This window comes from Ptychodera flava, chromosome 14 (assembly GCF_041260155.1).
Source record: "Ptychodera flava strain L36383 chromosome 14, AS_Pfla_20210202, whole genome shotgun sequence".
Taxonomy (NCBI): Eukaryota; Metazoa; Hemichordata; class Enteropneusta; family Ptychoderidae; genus Ptychodera; species Ptychodera flava.
In genome coordinates, this window is record NC_091941.1 from 14,838,543 (window position 1) to 14,859,416 (window position 20,874).

At 38.0% G+C, this 20,874-nt stretch overlaps 1 protein-coding gene across 1 annotated transcript; it reads right to left on the reverse strand.

Annotated features, from left to right (window-relative positions):
* Positions 1–146: 146 nt before the first annotated feature.
* LOC139149482 (splicing regulator SDE2-like) lies at positions 147–18,849 on the reverse strand. The gene is made up of 9 exons (XM_070721256.1): positions 18,658–18,849; positions 17,527–17,644; positions 16,891–17,002; positions 14,600–14,769; positions 13,858–13,960; positions 12,843–13,293; positions 4,531–8,758; positions 1,691–1,870; positions 147–838 (listed from the first exon to the last, which is right to left on the reverse strand). Exons 1-7 carry the CDS (start codon positions 18,760–18,762, stop codon positions 8,543–8,545), a joined length of 1,275 nt encoding a protein of 424 aa, XP_070577357.1. The 5' UTR covers positions 18,763–18,849; the 3' UTR covers positions 147–838; positions 1,691–1,870; positions 4,531–8,542.
* Between the last annotated feature and the right edge of the window lie 2,025 nt (positions 18,850–20,874).

Genomic DNA, 20,874 nt, shown 5'->3' on the forward strand with positions numbered 1-20,874 from the left:
TGTATTGTATATGACAGCCATTGTTCTGAATGGGGGTCACTTAAAGGTCATGATGTTACTATTGTATTATGTACTCAACAGCTCTTTTCTTGCATAAAATTTAAATACCGATGAATATTATATAAATTAAATAAAGAAAATCAGACTTTTTAGAATCACACTCTTTTAATGATTATAATGACAAACTACTGTACATTTGGAAAATATGGATACAAAAAACACATACCTTTCACTTGGTATTGCATACCAAAATATACGATTTTAAAATTCATAAACATTCGGTAATTTCTCATTGAGATGTTTATTCCATGAAGCACTGGATCTGAATATATGTACAAACTATCGGTTATATTCAGTGCAAGAGGAAGAAGGTCATTCACCAAAATATGTTGTTGTAAGTTCTGGAATTGAATGTGTAAATAATATCCAATGGGAAAATCTTGTAATGTACTTCTTTTTCACAAGGCAAACTCATTTCTTGAGTTGAAAAGTTACAATACTGTTTGCTGAGCTACGTTACAAGTGAACCAAAAAAAAATGCAACAGCCTCTAGGAATAAAGGAATCCTGTAGAAATATACAGCCAAGAACATTAACACAACTGGGCTCCCTCCACATTTAAGAGGCCTGGCCGGGCATAGGGTCCTGTGGTGGCACTTTGGCTGGGTCCTGTGGAGGTGGTGCTTGTTGCTGATCATACATTGGTGGCGGCTGTTGCATCGGCATGGGTTGCTGTTGTTGCATTGCTCCCTGGTTCGAAGTAACCACCATGGGTCCAGCAGCAGGGGCACCGCTCTGAATCACCGTTGTTGTTGTGGTGCCAGAGCTGTGGTAATCAGCTGTGAAAATGAAATGAAAAATGAAGTTGAACAATATTCAGCTGATAAAGATTGCAATGAAGAATTCATACATCTAGAAATTTTATAAACAAGTCTGGTACTAGGAAGGTAATAGGAAGGGCACGAAAAGTAAAAATTAAATAATTCTTCTTGAAATGTATTCTTACAAGTTCAACATTTCACCTGTAACAAATCATACCTTATAAATACACATAAAGCCATAAAATAGAGTATAATAATAGGTAAGCTCTAGTTCCCTGTGGACTGCTCATACAGTTGATAACTCTGCAATATAGTGTGGCAGTAAAGCAAACAAACAACTCTAACTTCATGTTAAATCAATGATGAGGATGTAAAAATTGGTTTGCAAATTTATGTATTTCTATGGGAATCTTATTCAGTTTAGGACATTCAAAACAGGCAGTAACAGGTAGATCCTTTGTGATAACAATACGGAAATATAAGAGCCCTCAAGCCCAGTTTATAGTTTTCGGAATACCCAAGTCAATCCAAAAGTCAATCCACCTGCCTGTGGGCACTGGCTATTTAAACAATTTTAGTCTGAATGCTATATTTCACATGTAATATTTTCTTGAAAATATTTGATGTAATATTTGTCATCTTGCAAGGTCATAACAATATTATGATAAAACCTTGCATAGGCTTGATTTATGGTTTTGTGGACCTACATGGTACCTATGGCTTGTAGCCCAGTCCTAGGCCACTCAAGGGACACATAACATCTACGTAGTATCATATAATCGTGGGGGTTTTAAAGATAACTCTGTGATGCATAGCATGCAATAGAAGACAAGCTCCTAATAGGTGTAAATTCACTGCATTCCACTGTACCTGACATTGCAATGAAAGCACAACACCAGATCCAACTCCATATCCAGCCAATAATGATGACGGAAAGTACAAGCTGAAGTGCTCCAATGAAGAAATTCAGGACACAGGTTCCAAATTTGGCTCCTACACTTGAACCCGGATTTCCACAGCAAAACACAAAAAATCCGGCCAAGATTGTACCTGTGAAACAGAAGGAATTTTTTGTAATAGTATGTACGGATCAGTTTAATACCATACCCATTGCACATTTTTCAGTACGGCCTAACTATCATACTAGTCTTTTGTGTTTTTTTCAAAGAAAAGTGGAATTGATACCAATAGTGAATAAACGGTAAAAATACATGTATTGAGTACAACCTTAAAGATCTATGAATACCAAAGTTTAATGTTTGCTTATATCACCCTTTAGCTCATGTCTATATACGTTTCTAGTAGATGTACCAGAACTTAAGTCCCTAATGTTCTTTATTTAAAATTTAAATTCTCTTTGTATACAGCTTTAAAATGTATAATTTATCGTATTTCAGCTTGTTTGAGACATTTACTGGAATAATAGTCAAAATAAAGATGTGAAAAATTAATATAAACCAATGTGTCAGGTAATACAAAACTGACAGATACAATGTCAAAAATATAAAACAGTCAAGGTGACACTGTCGACTTGTAACCACAGCCCCTACATGTGATTTTCTTCTTTATCTGACACTTACGGTAGGTATAAATGTTACTAGTATTTCAGCTCATTTTGTTCATAGATCCTCAAGTTTTCTGGAGGGTCTACGTTTTGTTTCAGTGACTGGGGGACTGTTTTGTGTAATTTATTACAGCAGTGTACTATTGTAATTCAGTTCTGCAAAAGTGTGTATCTGGCAAAACATAAAATGAAAAGTCATGGACTGAAAGAGGCCGGAGTTCAAACTTTCAGGGCATGCAAAGTTTTCGGTCGCCGAAGCAATTTCTTTGCATTACTGTGGTTATGCAAGCAATAGTTGAAGGTTCTATTCGTTTTCTCAGAAATATTCCCTTCAGAATAATGGTTGTCAAAACGTACAGTTTTTCCTGAGTAAATAGGATTGGGACATATTCACATATGGAGCATGATTTTATGTTTTTTCGTTTTTTGTTCTTTTTTTTTATGGGGAGGCAGGAGTTCCCAACCTTTTGATAACTCCATCATTGTTGTTTATTCTTTTCAGAGGAATTAGCAACAAAATCACGTTTGCCCATAGTATCGTATTCTTTTCTTGGTTCTTTGGATGTGGATTCAAAACACCATAAAGGCGATGACAAAGAACGACTCAAGACTTCTGCTTCTTGTTGAAAAGCGTATCCGTAACAACGCGCTCCAGATCAAAACAGAAAAACATTGCGAGGTCGATGCATATATATGACATCGACAATGGCTAAACACTACAGCAAGCCCACTTATATTGGTACTATAGTGTGCAATACAATAGCGCGCTGTTCACTAATGCTGCACATACACGCCCGGGAAGATGCCTTGTACAAACATGATCGAGGGACAACGGTAAAAGACAATGTTTTCATGACACAAAAGATTTCCGAAATGTAAGCAGTGGCACTTTTCTCTGCCTACGACAGTACGGCGTATGCGTATTATTTCATACGGGTGATGTCATATTATTTCATATCGGTTTACGGACTTAGGATTTCTTGGTCAGCATCATTAATTATTTCAGTCTCTTTTTTAATTATTTGATAGATTACGACGGGAGTTCAAAAGCAATACAAAGGTCACAATCATCAACTCTAAATGTGATCATGTTCTTATATTTTACTAAATTTGTAAATAGAAACATGTTGTCCTACGTTCTTTGATAAGATGAGCTTGCATGCATCGACAGCCCCACGTAGCCAGCTAGGTTCTCGACGCCAGAAGTATTGGAAATCTCAGTAACGGTTAGAAAGAGAAAGAGGTCACATCTTTTGGTAGTGAACAATGTTCAAAACACAAACGTTGAATACCTGACTGTTGCGAAATACAAACAGAGCGTCTGTCTCTTGCTATGCGTGGATGCCAACGTCTGGACTCACAAAATTAAATAATTTCTATTGCAGCTAGTACCCGTGTAACAACCTGTCGATATATCATTTTTGTATTTAAAAAAAAACAAAAACAAAAAAAAACACGTCGAAACTGTTTACTTTTAATTCTTATTGGAAATTCGTGCATTTCTCGCATGCAGTGTCGTCGCGAAGGCCTATACCTATAGGCGGAATAGTATTTCAATGCAGACGAACTGATTTGCACTCAACCTCACGGAAGACGAAGTACGACACTTTCAAAACCTGTTGCTGTGACTGTGTGAGGACATTGTAATTTATGTGTGATACTGAGTGCAACATCACACACAACTTTTTGGTTGCTGCACAATCACAGTGCTTTAATTCATGACCCACTGATTAAATGGCGGTAAAAGTCTAAGCACACACAGAGAACTCGAACGCCCTTACCCGTCAGCCTGGCCTTGAAGTTGAGGTTTTTGTCAAGTGCGACGGGGTCGGGCTTCGTTTTGTGTATGCATGGGGGCACGATTCTGTGTGGTGATGTTGTGAGTCAGAGCGATCCGACCCGTTGTTCTTGCAATCTAACACTTACACTAGGTCCACAACATGACATTTGGCAAACGAAATCTTATCACAACTGTCACTGCAATGTTTGGTGTTGACTTACACAGGAACGGCAAGCAGCACAGTGCCTAGCAACACCGACAAACATCAACTGTTCGATGCAAACCCAAAAAATATCGATCCTTCGAAATGATGCAGATTATCTCGATATTTCTCTCGCATGAATAGATAAATTACAGAATACTCACCAAACCCTGGAATGAAGATGTTGAAAATTACACAAACGACTGCTCCAGCAATGTGCAAGGCGGGAATAGCCGCACGGCAGCAATTCGGTTCCTTTTCCGTCACGACAACTGTGGTTGTAGGCCCCGCCTGTGGCGCCATTACAACTGTCGTATTTGTCGACTGCATCGCCATGATGTCGGATTATCCGCACTTGTCAGAAAAAATGAGCAAATTTTGCTTATTTTTAAGTGATGTATGGTGCACCAAGAGAACCGAACCGCGTCGCGTCAGAATCTTGCATGTAAGTTTGTGTCCTTATGCGGTTAATATATTCACAGATATGCAGTGAACCCTTTTTATGCAAATCAGTCATGGTTTCCATGGAGACACCCAGTATTGCGTGAACAGGTGGCGAGTGTTGTTAGCAACTACGTAAACAGTGTGCAAGCATCACCCAGTGCATATATATCGGGTAACAGGCCTGCCTGCAGTGAAAGTCCTAAACATTGCTACTAATCTTTCCGTACAACGAAGCACAAAATCCCTTTAGATAGACAACCCTAAACGGCACGACTTTGTTTAAGATTTTAACAGCTGTAAATTAAGACAATCTGACTTGCAAGAAAATTGCAAGACAAGCTGTTCTCAAGTGCAAGTCTTATGTAGGCCTACAAGGCCAAAGCACAGCAAGGCGAGGTCATTTCAGGACACGTACAAACATGCGTTGAAAGTTGTCTCTAACAGGCATGTATATTGACGCAATCGAACGAGCCACGGGCGTTAGCGCAGCTCTATAATAGATCTGTATTTCAATATTAAAATGTCGTCTACAATAAATGTCTTCTGAATTAGATGACAAGAGCGGATGACAATAACACAGTACAGGGCGAAGCGAGGTACTTCCGACTTCTACGACAAATGTTTGAATTCACGCCTACGTAGTCGACTTTTCAAAATCTTGAACATGGTCTTCCCTGATAGAGTCGTGTCGTTTTGTTTTTTTGGTTTTTTTTTCCCAAAATAATTCAACCCCGCATAAGGCTTATTCACCACGGTTCACTTTTTACCTACTGAAATTTTTACCAAAACTTTAACTACGACTTTACCCTTTTCAACAACGAGAACAACTGTCAAGCTACCGCTTTCAAACTGTGACTCTTATTTTTTACTGCCTCTCCTTAGTCTTTGACCAAGGAGTATACTTGTACAGCACCAGCACCACACATTCGACATGTACGGCCGTTCTGTTGGTGGCCATTGTTCTTGCGTTGTCAATACCCATACACTTCATTCAGACTGTGAGGAATATTGAAATGCAAACATGCATCTGCTGGAATACTACGCAATGAAGACGCGTTGCAGGTGGACAAGAGTGTAAACACGTCATACTGAGCTTTGTTACACCAACTGTTGACACCGTTACCAAGATCTCTTCCAAATACACGTGAGTTCTCTGTTGTGGTGCTTTACATAAGAGCAAAGGAAAAATAAGAGTGAACTGATTTACAGCTGAGGGCGAGAAAGAATTAGAGAACAACAAGCACAATTAATGACAGGGGAGCGGGGATGGAGAAAATCTGAAAGGGGAGGTTGAAAATTCCGTAGTAAAGAGAGACAGGACCTTCTGTTTTTTACAGTATGCAAATACACACACATGTATCATTCTGAGTGATAATGAAATACTTCTTTCATAGACTCATTCTCAAAGGTTGTCACATGAAAAAGGTTCTATTTTAGTGACTATAAAAATATACGATAGTGTAGTGTTGATTCACCTCTTTGGGTTACTATTATAATTGACAACTCTTTGTTCTGGAGATGTTAATTCACTAAACATGTTGTTCTATGAAGAAACTATGAATAATTTTTTTGCAATACAAAACTAGGTAAATCAGTGTATTCATGTACTCTTGATTATGGATATTAGTGTACTTGATCAGACTAGGGTGATTTCAAGTTCATGTGTGTGCAAGAAATTTGATTTGGGAATTTCACCAAAGATGTTGATTCTATACATTGTGGTATGTGAGGGAACTTTGAATATATTTTTCTAGTAGTAAAAACTCTGACTGCAACCGCGTAGTCGCGAGAAACAATAGCAAAAGTTGATAAGTATCACAGTACGAGTACTGGAAAGACACAATCTCAGGCAAATTAATTTTGTTCCATGGTCATGTAGCAACAGTCTTCACCAAAAATTTTGGATTGGCATGTACATACAATAAGTAGACAAGCATTACAAAAGACTTAAAGGTGTGGAGGAACTTTTCATTAAATCATTCGATATTCAATCTTAAAGGTGACTGATATAACATGAAATCTGACCAAAATATGTCCTCCTCCTTGAAATACCAAACGAAAGCAACCAATTCAATATGGGGAGGATGGAACTATAAAAAGTTGCACTTATGCACCTTACATCTGGTTCTGCGTATAGAGCCTGCATTTTTAGGATTACAAGCAACTTTTCAGGGCAACTTTACAAACTTCCAACTTTTTACTTCTTTCAAACTTTGTTGGGGGACTGACACGACTAGGCAAATGACTAAAAAAGTCAGTGTCAAAATTTTTTACATCTTGTTTTATTTTTTTTTTCTGTATCAAAAGAGGTATTCCACTGAAAACATATAGTGAAACATTTAGTTTCTATATTTACTACAATATGATTGGTCAAATTCAAAATTGCTCACTTGGGGTCAACTTTTGTGCTAGAATCGACAAAGGGGTCAAAAATCTACAGTGGGCAAAAAGGGGGAATAATAACTGTGGTACACATGCATATACCCTTCCTATGGCAGTCCCCCCCCCCACCCCCCTTTCAAAAGCAAAGAAATAACTCATAGTCAGACCACACACACTAACATACTCTTTAACTCATTGGGAATAGCACACCAACACTGGATGCAAATTCCTCCCCTGTTGTCCATTTTCTGTATGAAAATGAAGTCAGCTACTTATGTTTGTTTCATGCATTTATTGGTTTCAGAAAGCTAGGACAACAATGGAGATGGGTTCATACTCGGGGACGTTGAGTTTTTTTGTGAAATTTCACTTCCCTGTCTTTTCTAATGAATATACAGCAGTGTCAGCAGTGCCTTCTTGCAAAATGTGGATATCTATCCTCCTCCTCTTTCAACCATTTAAACCCAATTTTCTGTAAAGATATCCGAAGTCACCGTTGAAGACCATGGGTTTGCGCCAAACCGTTGTGGTGACAGGTTGATAGGATACTCATTCAGTCTCTAACTTCAACATGTTTCACACGGTGACTTCATTTCTCTCATATAACAAGTCATCGCTGATGACACAGTCCCCGCTTGCACCATTAATTGTGATGTACATGTACACTACAATACAATGACTGTGTGCCAAGTTTGAATGAAATCTGCTCAGGGATAGTTGAGTTGTGGTTCAAAAACATGAAAAAATTGCGACAAAATGGCCGCCCGGCAACCATATTGGATCATATCACAGAATAAATTGACATGCATATAAATGCTACAGAACTTTATCTGTGTACCAACATTGAACGAAATCGGTTCAGGGATAGTTGAGTTATGGGTCAAAAACATGACAAAATCGCAACAAAATGGCCATCAGGCGGCTATATTGGATTGTATTGTGAAATAAATTTACCTGCATATGTATGACACGATACTTTATCCTTGCACACAGTTTGAAAAAAATCGGCTCAGAGATACCAGAGAAACGACTGCTGATGGACAGACGGACAGAAGGACGGACAGACAGATTGACGGCACCAAATCTATAAGTCCCCGCCGGACTGCATCCGCGGGGACTAACAAACACACACAAACACCAATTATGTTTTATTCAAATGCTTTATTGACAAATAGTTTGAAGTAAACAATTGGCAAAATGTCGATATTGTATATCAAACAAATGCAGTAAAATTGTTGACAGTCCAGGAAATCTCAAGCCATACAAAATTATGACAATTTGCCTTTTTTGTAAAGCCAAATGCTAAAGTAAATAAAAGGATAACAAATTCTTTTTCAGACCTCAGCTCGTCTACTTTTTCCGTTTTCCCTTTGCTGGTTTTGCAAAGAATGATGGATCAATCTGGTGTTTTTCTAGTCCCTTCACAGCAAACAGTCTGCTGGCACGTTCCTGTAGTGTTCCACCACATTTGAGACCTCTGTCCATCAGTGCAGCCTTCAGACTTTCAAGACCCAGTGATTCTAATTCATTTGCACTGCCGTACTCTTCCAAGTCTATTTCACCAGCCTGGGGGACAGAATTGAACAAACCGTCACTGCAAGCTGTGCTCCCATTTTGATTACAAAATATTTGTTTCACACATACATCTAACTTAAGTATATATTAAGCACATTTAAGGGGGCGCTGCACTCAACACAGCGTATTTGCTCAAAATTCACTTTTCACAAATATTCATTCAATTTTAATTAGTTTGTTCACCTAAGACTAAAACATTGGTAGGGTTCACCTTTTAGCTTGTCAAGCCGAAAGTTCATGAGAAAGAAGTGTTAATTTATGCAAATATCTGCAAATCACCTGTTTTCCTGGCTTCTTTTTCTATACATTGTCAAAATTTCCAAATAATTTAACTCCACTCTGGCTGGGTCAAAATTTCTGAAATTTTCACTGTACGTTCTTTAAATGCTATATAAAAAAAAATATTTTGTTTGGCAATAAAGTTCTTACATTTTGAATGAAAGGCAATTTAATTTTCCTAATCATGATTTTAGTCACTTTTTTGAATGTCAGTCTTTCAACCCTTGCCATTTTAGAATGAGGATAGATAATGCGAAATAAAATAGTCATTTTTTCTACATATACTCTTTTTTTTGCGAAATATTACATTCCAGAAAATAGCATCAAGTTTTTGACTCAAATTAATTTTTATCATTAATACCAAAATTGAGGTTTTTTACCCCAAATATACACCCACTGCATCCTTTGAGTAAACTACTGCTACCATACTAAACTTCACAGTCTCTGCTTTTTGCAAATATATATTATGAGGGGGTTTCCTTGTTATCTTTGATGGGAAATATTGCTTTGAAAAAAACTGTGTTGGCAACATGCAGCTCCACCTAATAATGGCTAATTTTTTTTAACAGAACCTAGAGTTCTACTGGTTGTAACACTTTGCATATCTGATGAGGCATAGTCAACATACTAGTGGTTTTGTCACGGCTTAGAAAACAAACTAACTTGGGAAAATCCTAGAGGATGTGCACACTAAATTCAAAAGCCAAAGTTTGATGTGATTTCTCAGTAGTGTATTTCTTATTAAACTGACAGCAATATGGTTAAGAGTAGTGTATCGCTGACTTTGTCCTAATCTGAACAACTTTGAATAGTTCAGACAATAGCTTACCAGTAACTCCACTAAAATTCATTTAGAAAAATTTAAAGAGACAATTGCTGATACTGTCACAAAGTTACTCAACACAGCAAAGGATTGACATGATTTTGGGGCAGTTTGATGACACACTTAGTGTCAACATGATTTGAACCATGATTCCTGACCCTGTTTTAAACATTTAAGTTACCTGAAACACCGGTGAATGTGCGTAACTTTGAACAACTGAACAACCTGATGTTGTCAATGTTGTAGACTGACATCTCAACATTTTGAATGCTTATAACTTGTTATAATGGCCTCTTCATTATTATGCCACTTTTCTATGAACTGTTTGATCCCTCAATAACAAACTGATATTTTAATGTTTCACACCTCTCCATTGTTGTTTAATTGCTGTCCCACACTCATTGCTGATCCCTTGATATTGCTGAAGAATATTATTCAATCAATGGGAGAGAGTGAAGTATGTATGGGTATGAATGATTTGGAATTCCCTCAAAACAAAAGAGTTTACTTGCAGTGGCATAAGTGTGTGATTTACCGTTTACTGACAACAGTCTATTGTTGAGTGTTTTATGAGCTTGCATGAAAAGAATAGTGTATAGAGCTGTAGATAGTCACACAGTTTTGGCATCAACTCCCTGATACTTCCATTGAGTGAGGAAAGACAACTGTTGGATAATATAATTATATTCTTGAATGGTCAACAGAAGAATTACGATAACCCTTTGGCCACTGTTCTCAGTGGTAAAGCAAGACTCCTATATAAACAAATTGGGAGGACAATTGAGCAATAAGTTGCCAGAGTGTACACAAGAGAATCCAGACAGAGACTGGGTGACAAAGGCTGATATACAGTCTTTTTCTGAACACGGTCACTTTTGTGGCGTGACCGTGTTCTGGACATACCATATAAAGGCTTTTGTCATTTGCAATACAATATAAAGGCTTTTGTCATTTGCAAACCAGACAAAGAGTAATGAATAGAATGCAAGAGCAATGCTTTCACAATTTCCACATGACAAAGTCAAGTACATTCTGACCTCAGTCACATCGAGACTATTCATGTACCATGAGACCATATTCCAATTCTATTACCATTCAATACACCTCCACACAAAAACCACACATAAATCTTTACTCTTTATACTAACGTGCAACTACGGTTTTGTTTAAATTGGCCAAAAGAACATGGTTATCTGGTATAGACTGTGTATGCTCCACTAGGATTTCTGCAAGTCTGTGATGCTGTGTCAGGTAGTAACACATACACTGCCTACTGTAAAACTCAACACAAAGGTATTTGTGAAAATTGAGGTGACAGTGATCTCCTTTCAGACGTGAAGCAGTCAAAGGTCAACACATAGCAAGCTGACTGTCAAAGAAAGCTGTCACCCGGACTATGAATGAACTCTTTCCTCAACAGTTGACAATGGTGGATTGTACAGCACACGCACAGCGTACCACCCTTGCTATTGTCACCTACTGATCAATCATCTTGACCAGGAACAATCTTTTTTCTTTGATGACATTTGCCACTGGCAACAGCTATTTGGTGTCAAAACAGTTCACCTCACCAACTTTCAGTGACTGCATTTTTTCATGTTGACTCAAGAAAGGGAAAAACTTTCCTGTGAGTCTACATACAAGAACAAATATCATAGTTGGAGAAAAAAAATGGATATAGCTGGTGGCTCTGAAGACAATTTCTCTCAATATTTAACAAAACTGGACATAATCTGCTCCATTTATCACCACTTCTCTTTGCTTATTTATGCTCTATTTCATATGTACTGTCTTCCTGAAAATGATGGAAAACAGGCTTAGTCTATGCAGTAGAAATTAGCATAGGTCAGATGACTGGCTTTTCATGTTCTTTGACCTCAGAGTGGGCTGATGTTGCGCTTTAGTTGTATGGTGTTATACAGATAAATGTTGAAAATGTACATTCATTCACATATCGCTGCACAAATGAGTTCACTGAAAGGTCTGTAAACTGAATAACCCACACACTGTCCTCCAGTGGGCCACATGGTTGAAAAACTTTCCCTTTCACCACCAACCCCATATCCCTGTGTAGAAGTCCAATTTTTTCATTGAAAACAATGGAACTGGGTCAAACCATGATGGGGAAAGGTTGAAATCACACTGGTGACAGAAGCAACTGAGAGTTTATGTTGATCAAATTTCCAGCTTCCTTGTGTTTGAGAATTTAAAAGGTATAATACACACACTGGCATATGATTTTACATGGTACAAAGTATTGCAAAAAAGATAGATAATTGGAGTGGTGAAGATAATTATTATCATCAATGACATTCCTGTTTATTGCTGCAAATTTCCAGAATCAGACATGAAATAATTTGTTTCTTCGAAACATGATCCGACAAATAACCAGTTGTTTTCAAACCTCTTGACGAAAGCCTTTCAATGTTCATGAAAGATGATGCAATGACTGGTTCAAAAACTGAAGGCAAAAACATATCCGCCGCTTCTTGTTTGCCATGTTGAAATAATTGTTATTTAAGTTTAATGAGGATTTTAATCAGATTATTTTAATTGCTGGTTTGGTTGAAACATCATAGCAAAGCCTAAGACAGTGTATTCATATCAAATCAAATATCATCATTCACAAAAACACACACACACACTCTGACTGCAAGACATCTTTGCTTACTTTACCAAAACTGTGGACGTACAGGTGTCATTAACTCCACTATATCAAATAAGCCAGTATGAAACGGCTGTATTTGAAAAAAGATTTGATTTTGCCTGTCAAATAAAGAACTGAAACCTGACACCTTAACAACACATATCTCTTTTCCCCTCAGCTTGTAATGTCTACATACCATAGAAACAGGACAGCAATACATGTACATTTTATTGTGGTTAAACACATCTTAACCCCAGGGTAAACCTGTCCCAATTAGCATTGTGCTAAAACAAGACACCTATTGCTGAGACCCATAGAAAGCATACCTGATTTTCTTCTGACTGTCCTGTATGTGGGTCAGCCGATCTGTCAGTTTCAGGGTCATTCCGTGGTGGAGGAAGTGAGCTGAGCAGACTGTGTTCACCTTTTCCAGTGGTTCTGTCACTGCCTTCCCTGTTTTCTGTGCCACACTCTGTTGCGTTTGTATCAGTCTTTGCATCGCTGGCTTCCACACAGTCAGCTTCCCCTGTCACTGCACCAGAACTTCCTCTACTGCTGCTAGGAGCTGAATCTGAACTCTGTGATTTATAACTGCAGCTGGCTTGATTGTCCCCATCTCCACCACTGCCCGGCTCCATGGATGCCTCACGCTTCATTTCATCTAGGTATTTCTGACACAACTTTTTCATTTCCTTGTCCTCCTCCGTCTCCTCTTCCTCCTCCTCATCATCATCATCACCGTCGTCAGAGCTACTGTCGACAAAATCAACACCCAACCTGCAAAGATGTGTCAAATTCAAGAAACAAATGTAAGAAAATTTGGAAGAAGGACTGACTTACAAAGACGTCAGAGTTCCATCATTAATATGCAACAACAAACATTTCTTCTAAAAGTTTTTGACGAGATCTTTGGAAATTAAACGGATATTTTGTTTACCACCAATGGTCTTCTGGAATTAATGAAAATCATATGTCAAAAGATAAGACCACAAACTGTAGTGAGGGTGACAAGTGGGTACTCAAAGAAAATATTTGTCCAAATTTTGTAAGCAGCGGAAGCATGCACACATTGTTGCATTCATTTAGTAACAAAACTAAAATTGTAATCAGTGTTTTTTGGGAAGCAAAATGTCGTGGAAAATCATGAGTTGTACCACACACCAAAGAATCCACAAACAAACCTCTACATTACACGTAAAGTGTTTTTGCCTTTTGGAAATACTATTCAGACATTTATCCTGAAAAGTATTAAACCTAGTGGTGTAAGGGTCCCAGTTAAAGAGCAACACTTCATGGGTCAACACACTATCATATTGTCTGCAGGTGCATCTGTACACTCACCAAAGTCGTTGTTTCTTTCCTCCACTGTGACCTTTGCCATTGGATTTTCGCTTCATTGAGGATCCTGATGATGCCGCTGCCTGTGTGGCTGCTGCTTGCATGCCTACAATGTACAGTAGATCAATTTCAGATGAATAGATCAAAATATTTTATGTCTACAAAGGAAAAGGATACATAATTATAGATATGCAGAGATCATATGTGAGTTTTTCTGGACAAAAATTTGGTTCAGCTGCTTAACCCCCATGACTTCAAAAAATCATTGTCATTTTGTAACATTTTCTTTTAACACTAACAGTCCAGATTTGACAATGAAATTATGGATGGATCCTTCATAATCCAAATCTCATAGATTTTTTTCTGATTTTGAACCAACACACTCCAAAGGTATGTTGTCGTTCCAACTGACACTATTCTAGGTATTTCATGAGGAAGTCCATAAAAGGCGATGATTTTTTTTTCTGTGAAGGGTTATCATGCCTTCATGGATCACTGAGGGAGTACTGTACATGTATACAGCAAGACACACCTCAGTCACTCATAGGTATGGCACTCTCAAAAATATTTCAGTCTTGGGTTTAAAAACTCATATCACCGTATCTGACTACAAGATGAACCATCACCCCAACAGTTGATAGCCTACATACAACATTGTGGTACATCTCTTTCAAAATGTAAGACCAATTTACTTCCTCTTAAAAAATTCCACTCAATTCCACCAGTTCCTGTGACCTCAACTGACCTTGTGACAATGCATCGTGCACATTTTCCATGATGGATTCCTTCTGCTGAGAATACTTCTGGTCATTGAATATGTGTTTTGGTTCCGATGCCATCCTTTCCAGTTTTTCCCTCTTCCGGGCTTGCCTCTCTCTTTCCTTGTCGGCTTGCTTCTTTAGCCATTCCGCCAACCTGAGTTACACAAAACAACCAAAAAGAGGCCTTTGAAGGTCTGATTCTATTGTGCACGCATTCCAAGGTGTGTATCATCATCAACTAGGCTGTTTTCCATACTACCTGACATTTCTGTTTGGAAATTTATATCTTTCAGGATGTACCTGACAATAAAAAGGTCTTTTAAATGCCCATACAGTGTCAGAGATGATGCTAGACTATACATGTAGCCTTACAGGTATATCTTATAAGAAAATATAGTCTGGATTTGCAAGTCTTGTGCAGCGGCTCACTGATACACATGCATCAGTACAGCACGATAAGCCACAGGCGGCCCAATCACTATTAATAAGCTCATTATTGAGTTTTTCTCTATCAGTTCTTCTCCTTTTCTTCATGCTCTGACTGTCAACACCTGTGACAGAGAGGAGTACCCAAAAAATATCTACATCCAAACCCATTTACTGCAGACAGTGAACTGTTATTTCACTGAAATTATGTAGCTGCGCGTGAGCTTATGGCCTCAGCCCTGGTGTGACATTTAGTGTGATCTTGGTTGAAGTTTTCACGATTGTAACCTACAAGTTGGGTTCAACTCATTGTGTCCAATGCAATGCCAGTAGCTAGACATGTGCAGAGAGGGATAGGGTGCATGGCTAATTCATGACAGGTATTGTCAGGCATTCCCTGCTTGAGAAAAGAGAGTTCCAAAAGTGTCTAGTTACAATGAACACAGAAGAAAAACAAATACAACAACTGGACAGCTGTGGTCTCCTACCTAATTGCGTTAATAAAACTTTGCGTAGTGTTTCTAATCTTGATGTGACTGCTTATACAACTTCACATTTTATTGTGAATAACTTAGTTGTTTTTATATGATCATCTTGATTTTCAATTTTCCAAGACATGTTAACAAAAGGACCAAGTAGCTCTCTCCAAATAGCTTACATTCTGATTAAACGATTTTCTAAGTAATTACATTTACTGTTTGTTTGCCTCTTACCAAGCTGATACAGTAGGTTCACTCCTTTCCCTTTGTTTAACACCCTTATAGTTTTTTTTACTTAATTTGTCTGAACAACTTCATGCCAAGTAATGTAATATTTCAACCAGGTCAGTGGAGAGCGCCCTCACATGACACTTCTTTTGCATTGAACAACATAGGTGGCAGTATCGTATTGCAATTCTTTTTTTTTCTCAATACCATCCAATGTTGGTGTATATTTATTCTCAGTGACCTATCAGCTATCAGTCAAATAATGTTGTTCAAAAACTCAAATATAAAACTCCACTTTCAGAATATGGTCACATGATACAGCTTCCTGTAAACAATCAACTCTGATGCACTATCAGTTCAGCTTATCGCTTCAGTATTGTTTTTCTGTGCTTATACAATATGCCTTCTTTCTCTTAAGCTGTACATGGATACTTATGTTTTGGCTGGACCCCTGGATGTTTATTAGTCATTACATATAACCTGTTCATCCCTAATTCCATGTGAAGAAGTCTAAACCCCAATATTGATAACAATGGGTTTGGGCCGAACCATAGTACATGTATTTACACGGTTAACACAACACAGGACATGAGCTACAATGAAAAGATGCGTATCTCTCAGTGGGTGGGATAACATAAGTTCCTTTGGTTTGAAACTTAGAATGTAATGAAAAGTGAACAGACAAAACTAGCAAGGCTCAAATTTCATTGGCTAAAGTTTTTTATCAAAATTTTGGCAGAAATCTGAAAAAAATTTACTGGGGTACTCTATATTTTATAAACGTGACAAAAATTGACATTGGTGCTCAAGGGTTAAATCATGATGGTGCAAAGGTTAAGTTCTGTGCTACCCTGTATGTATACAAACAACTGGTTGTTACATTACAACAACATTACCTACACTTCCATGAATTTTTTCTGAAGTTTTATTTGATCTTTTGGTTGTGGTACAGGTATTCTCACTCTATAACTTCATTAAGCAGCAGAATGAACAGCACCTTCGATGTATTTGAACCATACTGACCAGATTTCCAAATGAATGAATATCAAACATCCAAACATTTCCTACAGATGTTGTATCTGCAAGAATAGTGTTTTCTCGTGCAAAGAGTGTTATGTGGCACAGTCTGTTTTACTTCATACCTTTTTTCATCATTAACATCTCGTAGTCTTCTCCCACTGAGATCTCTGCATGCCTCTCGATTGGTTGTCTTCTCAATCTGAGCACCAATCATACGCAGCATTGATCCAAACCCTATCACGAGCAACATCAATACCATCATCATTCAGTTCATTGCTGAGAAGTGTGGCTTGGTCACAAAGTTTGGAAGAACAGCAAGGATATTACATCTGTTCTGAAATGTTTTATTTGTTTCTCTAGATGCAATTTATATTGAGTACATGTTGTAGACACATACAATGAAACGTAAGACTGCTCTCTAGTTGTGTGACACCGTAATGTCTGCATTGCATTTTGGACTGCCATGATTGTAAGTAAAAAAATCAACTGCTGATAGATATACATATAAAACCTCATAGAGCTATAACACAGCCAGCCCTTGTGCCAACCTTTACATATTTTCTTTACGTCTTGTCTGCTGACACAATTTATACACACTGACATCAATGACACTGGTTTACTTTAGGGCAATTGTTGGAAAGTCAGTGAGTGTGTCTACACACAGTCTCAATATTGGTGTGGAACAGAAATGGAATCCTGTGTTTTTGAAACTACTACTGTCAGATCAACAAAGAACAACATGCACAGGAAAGACTCACCTCCCTTGCCTCCAGGTAATCTGTAACAGACATGATAGATGGCATCTGTCCGTAATTTGGCTTCATCCTCGACAATTTTGCCATTCCATACAACATAAAAGTCATCTGCATCTAGACCCTATGATGCCAATAAACAGAACTCTCTTTACATTTTCCTGTCATACAAGAGACTCAACAACTGTGAGCCTGCTTACAATCCACTTTGCTCCAAAATTTTCATGGGCCAGTAGGCTCTAGCTGTAACATCGGATGATTTTTCACTATTTTTGCAATGTATGCCTATAACAAGTTCTTGATATACCCTCCCTAAAGAACTATCTCCAGCGACTTTGACTTTGGCAATTTTCCCCGCCATACAAAAATCACAGGGGAAAGCTGTGGGCTACAGAACTGCAGCAATATACAATCACACTGGCTGGGTTGGCAAGCTCAAAATTGAGTATCTCAAATTGCTTTAGGGAGTACTAACCTTGAAGGACAAAATCAGTGAAAAAATCGAAAGTTACTGTCCCTTTAAGTGACTAAGAATCTTATACGCTGTGTACAATAGTATTTATACGGATAGACGCTCACATTATGCCTCCACTCCCAGTGTCTACCTGTCTACAGACTGAGTTACTCTCAACATGGAGGTGGTACTGATAGCGAATGTCGTGTTTACCTCCATGCTCCCAGTTTAATACATCATGTACAACTTCAACTCTTGGGACTCAACAAGCGGACGATACGGCCTATGATCATACTGTTGCATCACGTAGATCATAGACCCTCCCTCGAGGGTCTATAGTATGAGTAGACCCTGCATTGTTTGATTTACATCTGTTTTGAGAGCGTGTGAGATGCCTCCTCCATCATGCTAAACTTATGTACAGCATGGAGGTAGCTCCTACTACCTCCATGTGTACAGTGACAGCTAGCTGCAGTGCTGTAGCTCGAGGTTTGGCCAGGGTATGTGGGTCGGGTTTGCCTTCCGACCCACATGCCCACGCAAAACCTCGAGCTACAGCACTGCAGCTACAGTAATGAAATCATGCTGAAACACAGATCGCTTGTCAAACCATGGAGATGGTCGAGGTAGCTGGTACACCTCCATAGTCAAACATCCATGTTGAATTCTTTGCAAGTACTCACTTTGTCCTGACATATTTGACTTTTCAGTCTTCTGGCGTTGTATAGCAAACCATCATCTAAATCCACACATCTCAATTGTCCGTTGAAGGTACATAGAGCCGACATTTCTGAATGATTTCCGTGCCTCTGCTGAGTTCGAGAGCCTACGTTAGTGTGACGCGCGCTCTGCTCGATTTTACAAGCGGAAGTAGGGTCGAAAGACACAAACAAAATCAGAGGTGCGCAATTTGATAGAGGGCGCAAGAATAGCCACTCTCGTAATGTTCCTGTACAACGCTATGTCTTCTGATTTTTAAAATTATAGTTGTTATCACTTTTTTCGCAAAAGACGATTTTTACGCATTGTAATAAACATTAGCAAGAAGAAATATTTTCTCAAGTAACGCGCTGGAATAGATTTAAAAAATGCGCATGCTCTCTTCCCAAAATGTCTATCGAAGAAAATCGCGCTAATTCAAATATTGTTTGTCATTCATGTTCACTGCTTCCGTTGTTCGATTCAAGCAAACAATAAAGAAGTAAACAATACATAATACATATACATAAACAGAAGAAAAAATGAACGAAATTACTCCTTATCAACGCACTGAAGACACGCACAGAGCAATATAGCCCCAGTGCAACTACATAAACAATGTCGGGCGTCGCGCCGTCAACAAACTTTTCAAAATATATTTTTTAATCGGAGATAAAAAAAGATATTTTCTATGAAATTTGGAAGTGCCAGTTAATGACACGATAATAGTGAGGATAGTAACTGGATTGCTTCAGCCGCTTTGTGAAATAGCTAATTTTAGCAATGAATGTTCCCATTTTCATTGCTAAAATTAGCTATTTCACAAAGCGACTAAAGCAATCCAATTATCGTGTCATTAACCCGTACTTCAAAATTTCATAGAAAATCTCAATATTACCCCTCACGTCATGTGGGCCATGATTAACGCTTTGAGCGCCAAAGTCAATTTTTGTCACCTTTAGAAAATATACTCCCGTCAATTTTTTCCAGATTTTAGTCAAAATTTTGTTAATAAACTGTAGCTAAGGAAATGCGATGTCCATTTGGTTCAAAATGATCAAAAAATTACAGAAAAATTTATAAAAAATAATAAAAATGCTGCACTAAAATTTTGGTTGAAACAATTACAGTACTCAAAGGCTTAAAGAGTTCTAATATAACCTGGAAGAATATTGCTTGGTTGCTGTCTGTTCCCTGCAACCCAACCAATCAAATCATCTGATGAATGCAGTAATAAAATCATCATCATCATCAGCAGCAGCAGCAGCAGTTGTAGTAGTAGAAGTATATTTCAACGGAATATTTATTGTAAAATCATTCTCGATACATATCCTGCTTTTTATATACATGGTTAGGAAAGGATATTGATCACAAAAGGTATATATATGGCAATGTGCCGGACTAAAAGTTCGAAACAAAGAATACGTAAAAAAAATGAACAAATAAAATAAACAAATAAATCGAGATTTGACACCACTGTCAGTTCCTAAATCTCTTACGATAGAGAACTAGAAATAAATCTATAACGGAAATGCATCAGAAAAAATCTGGTTGTCTATGCTGGGCAAAAAAAATGAAACAGAAATTTGTGGTAAACAAGAGTAACCGCGTAAGGGTGCACTGTTGTGTACAAAACGGTAACAAACGAACAGAATGTCAACAGATATACTCGGCATTTTTCCTGTGAGTTTGAATGCGTCCAGTTAACAATTCAGTTGTGAGTTGTCATTACTGTCATTGCCTTGAGCGAGGTAATTTTACTGGCAATTAATTCATGATTACGTAACACAATTTACATACTGGCTATAGCAATAATTGTATGTTGATACCTTGTGTGTGCAGTTCTTGACAGTGTTAAAGGCTTTCAGGAAAAAATACGCTTTTAAAGTCAAACATTAGATTTATAATAATAAAAAATAAACATATTCAGACGTTAATGCTTTGATGAATGGCATCGCCTACAACACAATTTATAATCATAAAGGTCGTTGACACAGATCTGTCGTGTTTGCTTGATCTGAATGTAGTTGCCCTGAAACAACACCCACCAACAATTGGAAGTCTCCTGTCTGCTTGCATGCCTATAACGAACCTGGCTTATTTCTTGTGTCCTGTTCCGGGATGCACCGGCTGTTTGACGACTTTCCAAGAGCTTTTCACCAGTTGTAAATCTCTGTTCAGTAGCGTGTACGGAGACCAAA